The sequence below is a fragment of the Antennarius striatus genome, chromosome 7, assembly GCF_040054535.1.
Source record: "Antennarius striatus isolate MH-2024 chromosome 7, ASM4005453v1, whole genome shotgun sequence".
NCBI lineage: Eukaryota > Metazoa > Chordata > Actinopteri > Lophiiformes > Antennariidae > Antennarius > Antennarius striatus.
Genome location: NC_090782.1, coordinates 13,940,084 through 13,957,412, shown reverse-complemented (window position 1 = coordinate 13,957,412; position 17,329 = coordinate 13,940,084). Strand labels below are relative to the sequence as shown.

The 17,329-nt window shown below is 42.1% G+C and overlaps 1 protein-coding gene across 2 annotated transcripts in view; it reads right to left on the bottom strand.

Moving 5' to 3' along the window:
• The window catches only part of LOC137599224 (pre-B-cell leukemia transcription factor 1), a 63,814-nt gene extending 49,185 nt beyond the window's left edge, over positions 1–14,629 (bottom strand). For both annotated transcript variants that reach the window (XM_068320024.1, XM_068320023.1), the window contains exons 1-2: positions 13,979–14,629; positions 13,001–13,074 (exon numbers count right to left, since the gene is read on the bottom strand). In XM_068320024.1, coding sequence (XP_068176125.1) covers positions 13,001–13,074; positions 13,979–14,166 — 262 coding nt within the window. In that variant the 5' untranslated portion in view covers positions 14,167–14,629. The remainder of the gene's footprint in view (positions 1–13,000; positions 13,075–13,978) is intronic.
• Between the last annotated feature and the right edge of the window lie 2,700 nt (positions 14,630–17,329).

Here is a 17,329-nt window from a genome sequence, read left to right as displayed (position 1 = left end):
CAAACAGGAAAAGGAGCTAACAAGCTAACAAGAATTCCTCATGAAATTCCTGGAACTCTCAAGGCTGAAGCTTCATAGTCAAAATATAATATGGCAGATTCCACTGTGGCTCCTTTTGTACAATTAGTGAAAGACTGTTGTCAGCTAAAAGAACCACACAAAGAAACAACAATGCTTACAAAGGAACAAGTAATTCTTCACAAGCATGACTGAGTACGGTCCGTGTTTGTAAGGCCTCCTCTCTGGAGTCTTTCATCGCCGTTCCTCAAAGGACACAATGAAGCTGTCAGTCAGGGCGTCAGTCCGTCAGGATGCAGCCCCGTCTGTCCTGCTCCTAGACTGGGAGCGTCTCCTCTGGTGGATGCTCCGTGTCCGGCACGCTGGTGGAGCTCCGGTCTCTGGCGACATGGCGACTGTGGACGGATGGCAAATATGACCCTTCCCTCCATGTTGCTCAGCTAGAAGTATGTGGCTCTGTTGCAGCAGACATCTGCCTGGATGAGGAGGAGGAGGAGGAGGAGGGACGACGGGTTGCTGACACCTGTCTCTCCCAAGAAGAGCCCGCCATTGTGACGTGGGAGTCTGGTCTGGCTGTCGGGGATGGGCCCGGGACGCGAATGACAGGGGCCCTGACAGGGGCCAGAATGCATGCTGGGAGCAACACCGTAGTCCAACACAAACAAGACTTCAGCTGCCTTCGCTGGGCCTGCAGTGAAACCCACAGCTGGCAGCTGAGAAGCATCAGTCTGTGTGCACTTAAAGCAGCGCTGGGAGCCACCGGATTCTCAACCATCCTAATTACTGTTGCATGGATGGACCTCCAAAAACAAAAACACAGAAAATCAAACGCAGATTCAGTTTTACATCCATGGCAAAAAGGCTCCACGCCTCTCTGAAGACTTCAAACTCCACACAAGAGTGTTCTGTGCTGCTATGCTCCCCCATCTTGGCACACTTCTACTTTTTGAGGCCCATCCCAAAGCAGACGCCCCCTAATTGTTATCAGGCTTGTGTTGAGACAGATAAAAAACTCCCCCTGAGCTGGTCAGTCGTCTCACAAATAAGAGGCCGACGCGGTATACATGTCTGGATACAGCATGGAGGTATCGGCGGCTCTGCTCGCCTCTGACCACAGTAGAACAATATGACAAATTGGCCTAGTTTCCCTTTTAATTAATCATGCTTGCTGACAGCTACCTGTGCCACACGTCATCATTAGCAGAGAGGAGAGTAAGCCCCAGCTACATATGATAACAGAGGAGGATACACCTCATCAACCAATTCTCCTCCATTTATTTTTAACAGCAACAAAGCAACCACAGAGGGAATATGTCACACCTACACCTCATAAAATCTTTAGGTAGATATATTTACTTGTTTACTTGTCACTCATTGTGAGATTCATGTTCACGCTACTTCAATTTCATAATTCCTTATACCCAAAAAAAACCCCAGCTTAAATGCAAGATTTGTTTTCCTAAGTAATGATGAATAAAAAATAAAATAAAATAAATAATACCGTTGATTTTCAAAAAGCTTTTTAACCGGTGGATTAAATCAGTGATTTGTCTGACTTAAAAATGCTGCAAAATTATTAATTTATTTGTTTAGTGATACACACAAATTTCCTGAACTGCATAGAAAGTAGTGATTGAGTCAAGGGTTGTGATCAGTGCAAAAGCAGATTCCACTGTTCCACTATCAAAAGACAAGAACATTTTCACTTTTTATGCATATGATGGTAAATATTTCACGACAATGTTCCTACAGTTACTTTTTTTTAAAAAATCATGACAATAAAACTATGACTGTAAAATACCACAATGTCAAGTGGACACTACGACTATTACGTTTTGGTTTAACTGTCAGAAACACATAAAAGTAAAGTAACACATTAAAATTAATTTATCATGCTATTAACCTCCAACGATCTACCAACTTTTACCAACTAAGCGTTATAAAGAAGGTGGCCCTACGAAACAAATCACAACACACAGGATTCCATACATCCTGATATTCTGTCTGTAGTTACTTTGGTTTTGATTTCTTTCTGTGTGCAGTCTGCCTGTTCTCCCCGTGTCTGTGTGGGTTCTTTATGAGTTCTTCAGATTCCTCCCAATTTCAGAAACATGCAGCTTAGCATGAAATGGTCACACCACAATTGTCCGTCGGTGTGAACTTTACTGTATGTCTTTTATGTGTCCCTGCGTTGAGCTGCCGTCTCATCTGGAGTGTAACCAGCCTTTCAATCGCAGGCAGCTGGGATAGGGTCCAGCAGAACCAATGAGCGGCTGCAGAGGAGGCAATAAAGATCATCTCATCGTCGTGGAAATGAACGAATGGAGTTATTTTGGTGTTTGAGGTTGAAACACAAAATTATCAAGGTTCATGATTATTTTGTATGTAAATTTTTTTATTTGGAGAATCAATGCAGTTTCCACCAAATGAATAATAATTGTATCAATAATTTCTTGTGATCCTAAATTACTAGTGATGTTTTGCATTTGTATACGTTCAGGTTTGCCTTAGGAGGAAGTGGCTTGAATAAAATAACAGACATCCTTGCCCAAGCTGTCTGACTACCCATCAGTCTTTGTGGTGAAGGGAAAACTAAAGAAGACCAAAATTGAACCAACCTGAAAATGAACCCTATGAACCCAAATGACAGGGTTTAAATGACCTCCCTCTGCATGAGATTCCATTGTTCAATTATTTTGGACAACCATCTGTGTGCCTTCTATCACAATGAAAGAATGAATTTAATTAAAGGGGGACACCACTGTCCACAAAATGGCCCACAGAAACACGTGTGACAACAAAAGTCATTGTTCCAGTCTCTCATTCAGAACTGATGCCGCCTCTGAGGACCCAGGATGCCTACGGATGATTGACAGCTCCATCCTTATAGGGGCCATGCAACAGAACGATAGAGGCCATCCCCACCCACTGAGCTGAAAGCGTTTGGAGAGCAGCAGCGAATCATTGAGATAAAAAAAAAAAAATTTAAAAAGCAAAATCCGCCATTTTTAAGAGAAATGAGGAAAAAATATATTTATCTCAGATATATAGATTCTAATCTATATTCAGGGAAACCAATTCCCTCACAGCAAATCCTCCGTCAGCTCAGGTTTTACCTTCCATGCAAGAATTTTTACAGCCATCCATATGTTGTTTAACACAAAGTATTTGCTCTTATCTTTCTCATAAAGAGATTACCAGCTTAATAAGGCAATAAACACCTTGTAACATCCAGGATTCCGCATACTGAGATCAGGTTCCCAGAATGTGCAAATAAACACACTGGATTGTTGTCGAGCTTCCATCAGCAAAGGAAGGATATTCAGGTAGAATAGATGCTGTGCCTGTGGAAAGAGGGTTGATGGATATCATCTAAAACATGATAAAATAAGCTGGTAGGGTAATAGCTTTCCTGAACTCACATTAATAAATGTTCCACGGGCTGTGCTGACATGGTTAAAAATGAAGAGAAATGTAGCAATGTAAAATTCTCTACAAGCTGTTAATATTTAATGAGTAGCCATTCTGACACTGTCAGTAGATACCTAATTTGTATGGCATGCAAGGAGAAGGGAAAGGAAGGGAAAAAAAACCCAGGGAAGAGTGGGTAGAAAGAATGGAGAATATAAGATAAAGGTAGATAAATGTCTCCAGAAAGACTTCAGCATGCACCCAGCCGGCTGACAGCAAATTTTTTGGAAGTCAGCATAGTACAAAGAACATTGGAAATGGCCCATTTAACAGCACTGTACTCCACTCCCAGTCGATGCCACCATTTGCATACTTCATATCAGATGAAGATGGATGGTGAAAATCAATGTCACTGAGATGAGCGTTTTATCAAGGTTATGCTATCCTCCAAACTCCTAAAACCTCTTTATCTCATCTCTGTTGTCGGAATATTAACTTATCAACACAATCTCTTACAGCGGAGAACGGAGGAGTGCAAATCTATCAGCAGTGATGACAGAGCGGCTCTGGCTTCAGGAACAACAAATAATTATTTGATATTATTAGTAACCGTCTGATGCAGCTCCTTCACTAAATGGACATAATGTTAGAGTTGAAATGTCTGATCCCTCTGACTCTAGAAGCTGGTGAACAATTTTTCCCAGTGACGAAATGGCATTAACAAAATTGGAAAACTATAATCCTAACAGTTCCTCTTTTTTCCCTAATTTCAGTATTAGCTTCAGCTTCAATTTACTATCTGAGACTGATCAACAGCTAACGCAGGTAGCAGATACTAAATTACTGCTTCACGGTACTGTATATCTTTAAACGTAACAATTTACAAATCCAAAGTTTAAAATGACAAATATGAGCAAATAGACACAAGTGGAGGTTTTTTTTGTCTTTGGTCTGAATGCGGATGTGAATTATCTGTGTGTAGAATGTGCTGCAGATTCAAAGTAAATTTAATAGATCCAACAGATTTAAATATGTGTTCACAAGAGTTTGTCTATTTTGATTTCCTGATTTTGTTTGGTCCTGGCAGAGGTGGGCGTTGCACTGAGCACCATCATTGGTTTGAATTTATGGCTACAGGTGAATTAAAGAAAAGCAATTCCTTGGTTTTTCATCCACGTGATTGGATGTGTCTCAAAAAAATGAAATGATGCTAGATTACATTTTACTATTATTCACAGCACAGCAGCAGCATACAGTTTGAACAGCCGTTGTTATTCCTGCGTGGATGTAGCAGTAACCCTTTAAAAGTAGTAATGGCCTGGGATTCTCTGCTCAGATCACAACCTGTGGAGCTCTACAGTCTGCGCCTGGTGAAACATCATTATACCTCCCTCGCTGTCAGGACACAGAAACCTTCCCTTTGTCTGCATGATTAGCTTCTGGTTCCTCATTACAGAGGTGATGACTGAACTTCCATTTCAAGCCTTTGTGACTCCCACCTTTACTTCACTCCACTAGTCATAAAAATGTCATGGCAGCTATAGAGAGCACAGGCCATGCTAAGATCTAACAGGAATCGCACGCTCAGTGCCAAATCCAACAGCTATGGCCGGTGTGTTACAGTCTGAAGGTCACCAAGGAATATCTACATGTGACTTTATACATGCTCACCCCTTCCAACGTCCTGACATCAGCCTGAAAGTGACTTCAACCAAGCGCACATCCTCCGTTTGCTCTACTGGTGTAATGTTCCATCGCTGAGAGAAAATGACAGACCATTCATAAAACAGGAAGAGGAGCTAACTACATTAAGCATAAGCTATTTCTGGAGGAGGATGTCTGCAAATAACAAAGACCTGTCAAACTTGAACACAGTGAAACAAAATCACTTGAAAAAAAAAAAAAAAAAAAGGCTGCGTCGGTGCAGAACTGCTAACTTTTACATCCGTGAGCGTCGCTGCTGTGACCCCTGCTGATGCCGCAGGTGAACACATGCCATGCTTTAAGTGCCCCACCATGTTGCTGGTGTTAGAGCTGGGAACACTTCCAACACTACAGTGCATTTCTGCTATGTAACATTTGTTTCCTTTCAGGGGGGGTGCGGGGCCCCAACATGGGCCTACATTTTTCTGTCCTGCCACATTGCATGACAGTTTATTTTGGGAAGCGCAGGTTGGCACCTGAGACACAAAGCTGACAAAGCACTCGTTGTCACTTCAATGAGGCCAGTTGGTGCCGTGACAATGCCGCTGGCCGCGTCGCGCTACAAGATGGACAACACTGTGCTGCATATCTTGGCAAAGTAGGAGATGAGGCATCAGCTGTTTGCACAATTTCATTTTCACAAGGGAAAAAAAAGCAATCTCTAAATCCAAGAGTGTTGCAGGAGGGATTCCAACTCAGATTACTGAACATACATAAAATCTGAGCTGCTGTGATGGACCAGTCTCTAGTTCAGGGTGTTTTCCTGGCTCCCACCCAACGCATGCTAGAAATAGACCAGGATCAACCAGCTACCTTAACAGACGGACAACAGTCATATGAATGAAAAACAAGCAATGCTAAATTATACTTATTATAATTATCAGAAAAGAAGGGATGTATACGACAACTAATGATCGTTTTTGATCGAATTTAAATGTATTCATTATTCATCAAAACAGAAAAAAATGTTGTGATGTAAAACAACTATCAATATCAGTCATGATTCTCACATGATTCTGGCAACATGGGAAAAACTCTTTAAATATATCTTTAATCTACACGCGCAAACAGGCTACAAAGATAAAGAGTTTTCCAGTCGAGCAGTAGTGTAAAAGAACCTCCCATGTGAACACAGTGTGTTGGTGCTGAAATGATATATCACATCGCTCTAATTCAAATAATAAAAATGATGGGAAATGAACTTTTTTTTCCTTTAGCAGATCTCACAACTAACAAGTAACTGTGTGTAAAATAATAATAGTGAGCCAACAGAAAATGTGCATTTTTATTTTGAAACATTCAACCTACTCATTGTCTCCATTTGAATTAATTAAACCTTGTAAACCAGCAACAAAATTGTATATTAAAAGCTAAGATTAAAAAAGCAATTTAGTGTCTGCTGTGGGAATCCACCATAGTACATAACACACACACCCAAGTCCTTGTAATAATTAGAATGGAAACTCTGATATTTTCTAACATATTCACAGTAATGCAGTTGTACTTTTCCATAAGAATATTGTAAACTACATTTACTGTACATTTACAGTCCGGATACAGACACACTTTAATATTAGGCATATTTCTTCATAATCACCCCTGTGAGGATGTTTTTATTGCAGCCGATGGAATGACAAAGAGACGAGTAGCAGCAGTGGAATTGCAGCCCACATTAGCTCAGCCAATAATGAGGCTTCGCTGGATGCTTAATGTTTCTCTGTGAGGAGGCCCGCCGGTGGAGAGGAGTCAGCAGATCTGTGGATGCCACTGCTGCCAGTCACAGTAATCAAAGCAATATTTACGATCCACGGTGCGCGCTTGCGTGATAACTTATAGCAAGAGTTTCCCAGCAGTGGATATTTTAAAATCCTCCTTTCCAGAAAATGAAGTGTTGTATAAATACACAACCTGACACTCACTCCAGGAGAGAACAGCGAACGCGTATCGTGTTTCTCATAATTCAGTGGGGACTGAGTGCAGATAAGATTACGGCTGCTTCAAAACCACACGTGAACTAAAACCTGTCCACACACACACACACACACACACACACACACACACACACACACACACACACACACACAAACACACATGCAAACACACTTCTACTGTAAAGTGACAGAGCAACTGCTTTGCTGTGTTAAATATCAGATGCAAATGAAAAGAGAAAATCTATCATGACTCTAATGTGGCCTGATAGGAGGGGGCGCACTCTCCTCTGAGGAGCCGAGCGGTGTGAGGAGGGTGATGTATGGAGGAGTTGGATGAGAGGTGAAAAGCGTAGCGAGACGGACGAAGGGAGGGGTGTATTGCTCCGAGGAAGGGGGTGGGGGTGGGGTGGGGGTGGGGGGGGGCAGCACGTAGTCCTGCCAGACTCCTGAGAGCCCAGGGCAAAAGTGGAATAAATGTTGATTAGTGTTGATTTTGTCCAACGAGCACCCGGCAACTGACAGTGGGACTAAGCTGCAGCGAAAGGGAACCATTAATCTTGGTCTGGTTTAAGTAGTGTATATTAATTTGTGTCATTTCCACTACGTGGAGAGAGGCCTCTCTCTCTTTCCCTCCTTTCTTTCTCTCTCCCTCCAGTGTTTGAAAGCTGTGTCAGTTCATAGTGAGCGTACAGAGGAAGCCTGGAGGTGGCGTCTGCAAGTAGCAGCAGGGAAAAGTGGAGGAAATGAGATTCCAAACACTACATTATGGAAAGTGAACTCCTGGGGGGTTGGTATGGCAACCACATTCAAATGTGCCATTGCATGTTCAATTTAACGTGCATAACAAATTTGTAGACTTGATTAAATTCCTAACATATTAAGGAGCTGGTGTAAAAGAAGGCAGACCCAAACCTGCTGGGAGTGAGATTGCAGAGACCGCCTCGAACAAGGTGAATGGCAGGGGAGTGATATTTAAGCAGCGTGTTGAGCACAGGAGTCGACATTCAGGTAAAAGATGGAGGCCGCTGCTCTTTTACAAGTCTGCTTGGATCTCGCCTTCATTCTGTAATCTCCACACTGGCAGAGCGGCTCATGGCTCAACGCAATTTTTTTCTACAAACTGCATCCCAATGGCCTTCAGTAAGGAGGAAAAAAAAAACCCAAAAACATTCATTAGTTCAGGAAATTATTTCAGTTTGAAATGTAAAAATCATAACGTGCCGGTTCTCGTGTTTTTAGACTGACGATGTGGAAAAAAATAGATCACTTTCCTTTTACATGTGAAGTCAGGTTTAATTACCAAAGGCACTGCAGTAAGACTCCTATAATTAGGCTCCTTAATATGATTAACATGTATCAATTAGGCGACTGACAATTTGCATAATGTATAATGTAACCACATTGTTCTGTACTGTAATGGCATTAACTCACCATTTACAATGCTGTCAATCACAGAAGATACTGAGATCACCATTCGCCATTAAATTCATCCAAACGGGCCTCGTGCTATTTAATCAAAAACACTTCTCTCCACTGGTCGTCATCCTCTGAGCTGAACTAGACCCCAGCTCTTCCTCCTACTCGATGCAGGATTAAGCAGAGGGCTGGTGGAAACAGCTGTAGTGGGGAGGCTGCCCCCCACCCCCCATCCCCAACGCTGCTGTATCAGCATCAAGGAGGGAGACAAAAGCTGCACGTATCAGAGTCGTCTCTGTGTCCACCGAGGGACGGACACGAGAGGGGAGACGCAGCCCCGTGACGCTCAATTACAACCAGGATTTACATTCAGAGAAACCAACGCACACTCCGACTCCACACAACCTGGGAAATAAACCAAAAACACTCACCGTGGGCTGCATTTTTTAACGGTGACACTATTTTCAAGATAGCTAACGTGAAAATCTAAAATGAAGGCCTTTAGCTCTGGATTGTCTCACTATAGGAACAATCTGGATCAGCTGGATCAGTAATGCAGTATAGAGAAACAATCAATCAATTAATCAACAATGAATCTGTGGTTAATGGAAATTATAGCTGCAGCCCTCCTTTTGTGCTTTTTTTGGCAATATTACCGTTGGTAAATATCGCTGTTTACCAACAGCGGTTGCAGCAATATAGCTGTTGGTAAATTCTGCATTTAAATATTTGCTTGGTCCATAGAATGTAGAAACAACAGAGACAGTTTATTAAAAAAATATTATTTTGGACGGAAAATTAAGTTGTTTAAAAAAGAAAAATGAGTTGGTCATGTGAGACTTTCTTCTATCAATCTGTCACTGCTGACTGTGGGATAACACACGCACTGACTTTTAAGGTTTTATGCATCAAAAAATGATTTGATTAGTCGATAATTAAAATGAGTTACAGCGTTTAGTCAAACTAACAGTTTGGAACGACATCAAATACAAAAGCAGTTCAGCAGAGGAGCCAGAATGTTTGAATTCAGCCATTAATCACGTATACAATTCATTTTCTAATTGTGACATCCTAATTGTTTCAGCACTTCACCAGATTGCATTACATCTGATCTGATTCTACCTGATCACCATCACAGTGACATGCGGCTGACTTCAGTACAAACAGGCAGAAAGCAAGTATATGAATGGGCTGACAAGTCAATGTAATGTAAGCATCCATGCACCTTCCATAATCAGACCTCTGGCTCATTTAATCTTGTCAAACACTACTCGGCTGCCTCTGTAAAACACCACATTTTCACCCTTCAAAAAATAACATTACATCACTCGGCTAGTCATTTTTATAAATGGAGGATCCCATAGGCTTGAAACCTAACACTATACAAACACAGGCCACAAGAAAGCTGGCCTTTTGTTGAGGTTGAGGAGAAAAAAATTACACAGCAAGTCAGAGCAGCACATTTACTGAGCAGCTCAGTCAAGGAGTGGTTTTGTTTGACACTGCTAGAGATTTATGATGTTGGTGAAGTGTTTACAGAGGTCAGGGCGGCTCATTTTCCAAATCAGTTTGTCAACCATTTGCTTATCTAAAGAGAGCTTTTCATCAATCATAAAAAAAGAAAAAAAAAAAGCCCAGACATATAGAGAAAACAGCCCACCTTTCAAATATCACCTTTTTTTTCATGGATGGATGGATCACATAAAGAAAATGAAAAGCCTGAAATCTTGACCAGCCTGTTAGCTTCAGTCCAGTTCATGGAAGCCTGAGGTTTCCTGAGCCAATAGCGGCGAGTCTGTTTGGATATATATTTGGAAAGTCTCTGTGAGAGCGTCTCACAGAGACTTTCACCACCGTTGCTAGGAAGAACGCTAACACAGACAAAACCCGCTGTTCTTACCTTTGCATCACATCCTGGACATATTGAGTGGTATTATTAATATGCTTTATATATTTCATGCTCCATCTCTCCTTAGGTATGCATCGCTACACACACACACACACACACACACACACACACACACACACACACACACACACACACACACACACACACACACACACACACACACACACACACACACACACACAGAAAGAAAGAGAGAGAATCATGCATTTTGTAAGAAAAACTGTCTTTCTTTGAAGTAAAAACAACCTGAATATTCCTGGAATTGAGCTGTAAAAAGACAAAAGTGATGTCTGTCGGAAATAGAATAAAAAACAAGGCGCTGGTTTAAATGAAGTGTTCCTTCCTTCTCTTTTCCTCCCGGGTGTTGCTGAACTATTGTGCCTGTTTACCCTGCACAATATTTCTGCTGGCCTTCACTTCATCCCAGTAAAAATACACAGAGCAGGTCACAAGTTCAGGCGCTAGATCAACACTGGCATTGTGTCCTGCAGGTGCTGTCAGCTGCTCTGGGGACAGCCAGCGATGGAAAAACAACACCAGCAGCAGCGGCTCTGTGGATTCACTGGGATACGAGTCGGCTAATCGACTCGACTGCAGCTAGAGCCGAACAGCCGAGACAGACGGACCGCTGGATCAACAGGACGAGGCAGAAAGTAGCTTTGACTTTGTTTCCAAGGTAACAAAGAACAACAGCAACAAAAAATGAAAACAACACATCTAGCACCTATAATCTGTAAAAATTAATAAATTAAAACCATATTTCTTTCATTTTCACTTTCAAACATTTCACGTCACGTGGTGGAAATTCAGAGAAATTAAGAAATACTCACAATCAATTACCATAAATTAAGAAAATTTATAAATACAAACAAATGAGTCAAAAAACTCATCTCCCAATTTAACAGACTTTTAATTCATTTAAAAGCATACCTACAGTATCAGAGTAAACAACAAGATGAGTTCCACCTCTTTTAGACGAGACCATTAATATTAATGTTCACTTCAAAACTGGTTTTGTCCCAATCTTAATCCTGATGAGATTACAATCTGGATGCTTTCACCAATGAAATTGAACACCAACCAGTAAAACATTAACAGTTGGATATCAGGCTCATTTTTTGTGTCGGAGGAGGTGAAACATAATCGCAACTTCTTCTTTTTTCCCAAAGTGAAAACAAAACAAACTTTTTCAAAAAACTTGATGAAAAAAAAAAGAAAAGCCATCATTCTATTTAAGCCAGAACTGCAGAGGAACGAAGGTGAGGATGGAGATGCTCATTACGTAAATAGGCTTATTTAATCCACCATGTTTGTTTGTTGTAAATTTAAACTGATATGTAATCGAACCAATCAGTGTTAAAGTGACAGATAACTTAAATCTTAAACTCCATTTATAGCTGTTAACTTAAACAGCCAGTAAAACCACAAACTGATGTCAGAGCTGCAGCTCATATTTACAGGTCTGCAGCTGAAGGACAGGAGAACGGCTGTGCAGACAGGAAGAGGTCCATGTTGCTTTGTACTCTCTACAGAGCCGAACTTTGGATGAACTCCGAGAAGCGCCAGGGAGTGCAAAGATATGCATAACTGTGTCATACCCCCCCCCCCCCCTTCTCCAAAAACCTACCAAGACAACAGAAAAGCCGAGCTTCAAATGGGCCCCCTGCTCTCCTGGGACCGCGGCCGATTCAAGATGAACTGCCCGCTCTTGGAGGAAGGCGGCTTGGTTGAACTTCACCGAAATCATCCACGAGAGCCACCAGGAGACTCCACGTCGCTACTGAGGTCAAATACGAGCAAGTGCAACTATGGTCCATCTTCCATCTAATCCATTTCATTTCACACACTAATGAATGTGACACACAAAAAGTGCTGCCTCTCACAGCAAAACTACCATGTGTGTCTCCACAGCGTTGAGTGTGAGTCCTCCAGCACACGAGGAAAAAAAAAAAAAAAAGATGAGATGCACGCTATCAGTGTGAAAGTGTGCCGAATTCCATCTGTGCCAATTTCAAAAATGTCACGAGGAAAATGATTTGGAAACATGACTTACGCCTCCCGTGTTAGCTTATTTCTCTCCTAGCAATTATTCAGCTGACATGCTCCCTCACAACTGCTCTAATAGAGAGACACACTACAGAATAGAAAGAGACGTATTCACCACACTTGACAGTTAACTCACAAGGGGAGACATCAACATGCTTCTGACAATTTTGCTCAACACTCTCTATTATTCCACAATAGCATCAAAAAACCTCATTCATATTTTGACACAATAATTGATAAGTACTGCTCAAAGTAATTGTCCAAGGTTCCCATTGTAGAACGGTTGAAATCTTCTACAGGAGGAAACACATGTCTGACATGTCAGTGAAATTTGTTTGGTGAATGGTGTTGTGACTGAAAATCCGGCATCAGGGTGTGATTCAGAGAGTGGAGTGCAAATTATCCCTAGGTGATAAAATAGCAAAGCGGGGCCTCTTTGGTCGCCTGTTTGCTTCATTAATGAAAAAGGGAGACTCACAAGAGTTTGAGTATTTCTAGTGAGGCAGTGTGGAGACAGACGTGCACCGTTAGGTTCCCTATAAGGTTGGAATAAATGTGAACATACCTGTCTTTTCTTTGATTTCACACAAGACATTGAAAAGAGCCGGCTTCATTCTGTGACAGTTCAGAGCGTGTTTCCTGAAACAGAAGTGGTTTCATAAGCAAACCATCAGAAATTACATCTATGGCATGTTCTGCTTCGAATTATTGAGCAGACAAGCTCCTTATTATCAATTTTATTTGCAGTTTTACATACATGTTCAAGAAACTAATATATATATATATATATATATATATATATATATATATATATATATATATATATATATATGCACACACAAAACAATATATAATTATAAGTACAGCTATTTTAATGGATTAATAAAATATTGTCCACATGTGCTCAGCACCATTTCTACATCCTTTCCTTTTATCAAACGAGGAGTAATTTTCACTCCAGCTCCATCTATTGTTCTGTTATTATTAAGTCATATATTCATTTCTTTTCTGAGCACCTTCAGTGGATTTAATGTGTATAATGTCGGATGGATGTAATCCTGAATTGTGCATCCGCGGTGATAAAGTTCCATTCGCCCGTCACGTTGTAAACAAACTGGCGCCTGAACCGTTTTTTATTTAATTCTATTTATTAAATGTACCATTTGCTGTTTAGGTGTGGCTTCGTGTCCATAACTAGACTACATTAAAGTGTGAAGTGCTTTAAAATGCCTGTCAGTGGGAGACACGTTGGCAGGTCACAGTAATAAACACCACATTCATACACTTTTATTTTCTCCTTAAGGCGCGCAGTTGTCGAGTTATTTCTCAGGGAGCAGGCTGGTAATTCACAGACATGCCATTGTTGTTTTCCACTATTTTTGTCCGTCAGTGTGATGCCTTTAAGTGAACACCTAAACCTTCTTACACGGACTGTATTCTTAATCATATTTTATGTATCTTTTATCATTTTACGCGTCTTTTTAATTTCTCTGCCTAGTTTTGCCGCCTCCTCCTCCTCCCGCTGTAATCGGAGCACATTTACCTGGCTTGAGCTTCGTCCAGACTCTGATCCGTGATGGTCATAATTTGCTGTAAAATGTCTCCAATGTCTTGTTTTCTTCCGTCGCCGTCCGTTCCTCCGGTGCCTTCCTGCATATGTTGCGGCAGGCCGGGGTGCCCTGCCATGCCTACCCCCGTGTGAGAGTGCATCAACCTCGGCTGCTCGTCCATCTCTCGTTCTGTCTCTTATCTAAATCTGTGAGGCGCTCTCGCTGATGAAATCCTGCAAAAATACATAAAAGAAAAAAAAAAAAGCAAGGGAGGAAAAAAAAAAAATCCTGGTGGTGCTCTAATATTTGCTCCGCGTCTTTCCTCGCAGTGGGGGGGGGGAGGAGGTTTGTGGCACACGGCGCGTAAAGAGGGAAAGCCTATCGGGGGAGAAAGCGGAGATAGGAGTCCTCCTGCTCTCTGGCTGTCTCTCTCAGCTGGTCGGAGCTGAATGTGAAATCTGATCTGAACTGCGGGAGAAGGCTGTGCGTAAAAAGAGACACTGCTGGGTACTACTAACATGAACTAGGACACCTTTCCTTATAATGTTGCGCAATGATCAAAAACCTCTCCTTCCTTCCAAATCACCAAAAAAAAAGTGACAACGAGAATCAAGAAGTGTGAATTTATTTCACTCCCTGCATCCTTTTGCTTTTGTCATGTACAGTACAGGCTGGGCAGGCGGCAGCATAGCGAGAAGCGTGAGAGTTAAGACTCCGCCTACGCGACATGATGGGGAATATAAAACCATTTAGCCCCACCTTGAGGTGCCTCTCGTGAAACGTCGATCATTGGACTGTAAAGGTGGGATTGCAGAAGAGACGCTGGGAGATGAGGCTGTCTCTGACGAGCAGGGAGACGGCACGGAGTGGCAACACGGTGATGAATAGAGCCTGGACTCCAAATAAATAATAGAGGCTGACACATGAGGTCTGCTTTAGACGCTCCGTCTGACCTCAGCAGGAGCCCCACTGGCTCCACGGGAGACCATTCCATCTCCACGCAGTGCCAAGAGAGTACTAATAAAAATAATCCCGAACTACAGGCTGTTTTAGTAAAGATAATGACCAGACAGATGATGTGTTTGGAAATTTATGGCTCATTGACTGATACATGTTATTTTGGTGTAACAGAGCCTTCCAGTCGGACATGCTGCTTTGCTGCTGTATGCAGAGGAACATCTACTTTGTTCAGTCATTTCCAGGTAGGTTGCAGGGCTCCACTTGGATGACTTTGGCAGGGTCCTCCTAATGTAAGGCGGTGACCCATGTTGAGCAGCCAAGCAGCAAGGCCCAAGTGTGTCTGGCCAGGCTGAAAAGTGCCCTTTAGGCCCACCGCTGCCTCTGTGGTTGCTCCCCCCACCACTGACAGCCATTCATAGGAAAGAGGAGGAGGGAAGAGGGTTGCTAAAATGCTTGTTGGAAAAAAGCTTAAGGATGAGGAGTGCTGTGAAAATCATCAGCCTAGATGTATACATGTTTGATATTGTATTAGGTAGTGTATGTGTATGTTGAGTGGAACTGCGCTTTAATATGAAAATCAAGCCAGAGTTAAATGAGATGTAAAGGCTTCTGCTAACCATTACCTTATCAATTTATCATTAAAAACACCCTTTGTAATCAATGTTTATCTAAACATGTGTTCTGATCAGAAATCCAGAAAAACAAACTTAATACAGGTAAACAGCTTAGATCAACTGGTTCCAGGAGATGCAACGTAAGTCTAAAAAGGATGTAGCCCAGAGCCCAGATAAATACGGAGAGTTGTGTAAAACTTTTGCCAAATCAAACATGCGAATCAAATCTATGACTTCCATACCGGATCGGTCAAGGCCCGGGGTAACAACGACCGTCATTGGTGCTGTTCACGTACAGGGCGCCGGTGGAAATTGGACTACTGTTGGTCAAAGAAGGAGAGGAGGAAAGTGTGTTCGTAAGAAGAGAGAGAAGAGGAACACCAGGAGTATAAGACTGAGAGTAGGGAACAGCTTACGTCAACTGGTTCCAGGAGATGCAACGTAAGTCTTAAAACGACGTAAGTTGAATTAACTAGTTTCCGGGTTGCCACTCCATACTTCTCTGGAGTGGCAGAGAAGTATGTTAGAGCGGTGCAGGACATGTATGAGGACTGTAAGACAGTGGTGAGGTGTGCTGTAGGTGTGACAGAGGAGTTCAAGGTGGAGGTGGGACTGCATCAGGGATCAGCTCTGAGCCCCTTCTTGTTCGCTATGGTGATGGATAGGCTGACAGATGAGGTTAGACCATGGACTATGATGTTTGCAGATGACATTGTGATCTGCAGTGAGAGCAGGGAACAGTTGGAGGAGAAGCTAGAGAGGTGGAGGTTTGTCCTGGAAAGGAGAGGAATGAAGGTTAGCTGCAGTAAGACAGAGTACATGTGTGTGAATAAGAGGGACCCAAGTGGAAGAGTGAGGTTAGAGGGAGAAGAGATCAAGAAGGTGGAGGATTTTAAGTACTTAGGGTCAACAGTCCAGAGCAATGGAGAGTGTGGAAAAGAGGTGAAGAAGCGTGTACAGGCAGGATGGAACGGGTGGAGGAAAGTGTCAGGTGTGATGTGTGATAGAAGAGTTTCAGCTAAAATGAAAGGAAAGGTGTACAAAACTGTGGTGAGACCAGCGATGCTGTTTGGTCTAGAGACAGTGTCACTGAGGGAAAGACAGGAGACAGAGCTGGAGGTAGCAGAGATGAAGATGCTGAGGTTCTCTCTGGGAGTGACCAGGAAGGATAGGATCAGGAATGAGTACAGAGGAACAGCACATGTTAGAGATTTTGGAGATAAAGTCAGAGAGGCCAGACTGAGATGGTTTGGACATGTCCAGAGGAGAGATAGTGAATATATTGGTGGAAGGATGTTGAGTTTTGAACTGCCAGGCAGGAGGCCTAGAGGAAGACCAAAGAGGAGGTTTATGGATGTAGTGAAAGAGGACATGAAGGTAGTTGGTGTGAGAGAAGAGGATGCAGAAGACAGGGTTAGATGGAGGCACCTGATTCGCTGCAGGGACTCTTGAAGGAAAAAGCTGAAAGGAGAAGGAGATATTTTTCAGTGGTGGGCAGTCAAGGCCAGCAAGGCCTTCTCTGCTGGCCCAACATAACCAGAAATCATGATAATATTTATGTTAAAAGTTGATTATTTGTTCATTAATTTTCCTTAAATAAAAATGTGTGTGTGTGTGTGTGTGTTTGTGTGTGTGTGTGTGTGTGTGTGTGTGTGTGTGTGTGTGTGTGTGTGTGTGTCTATATACAATATATATATATATATATATATATAATCCTTCTGTCTTTGCCTTTGCCTTCAATTATATATATATATATATATATATATATAT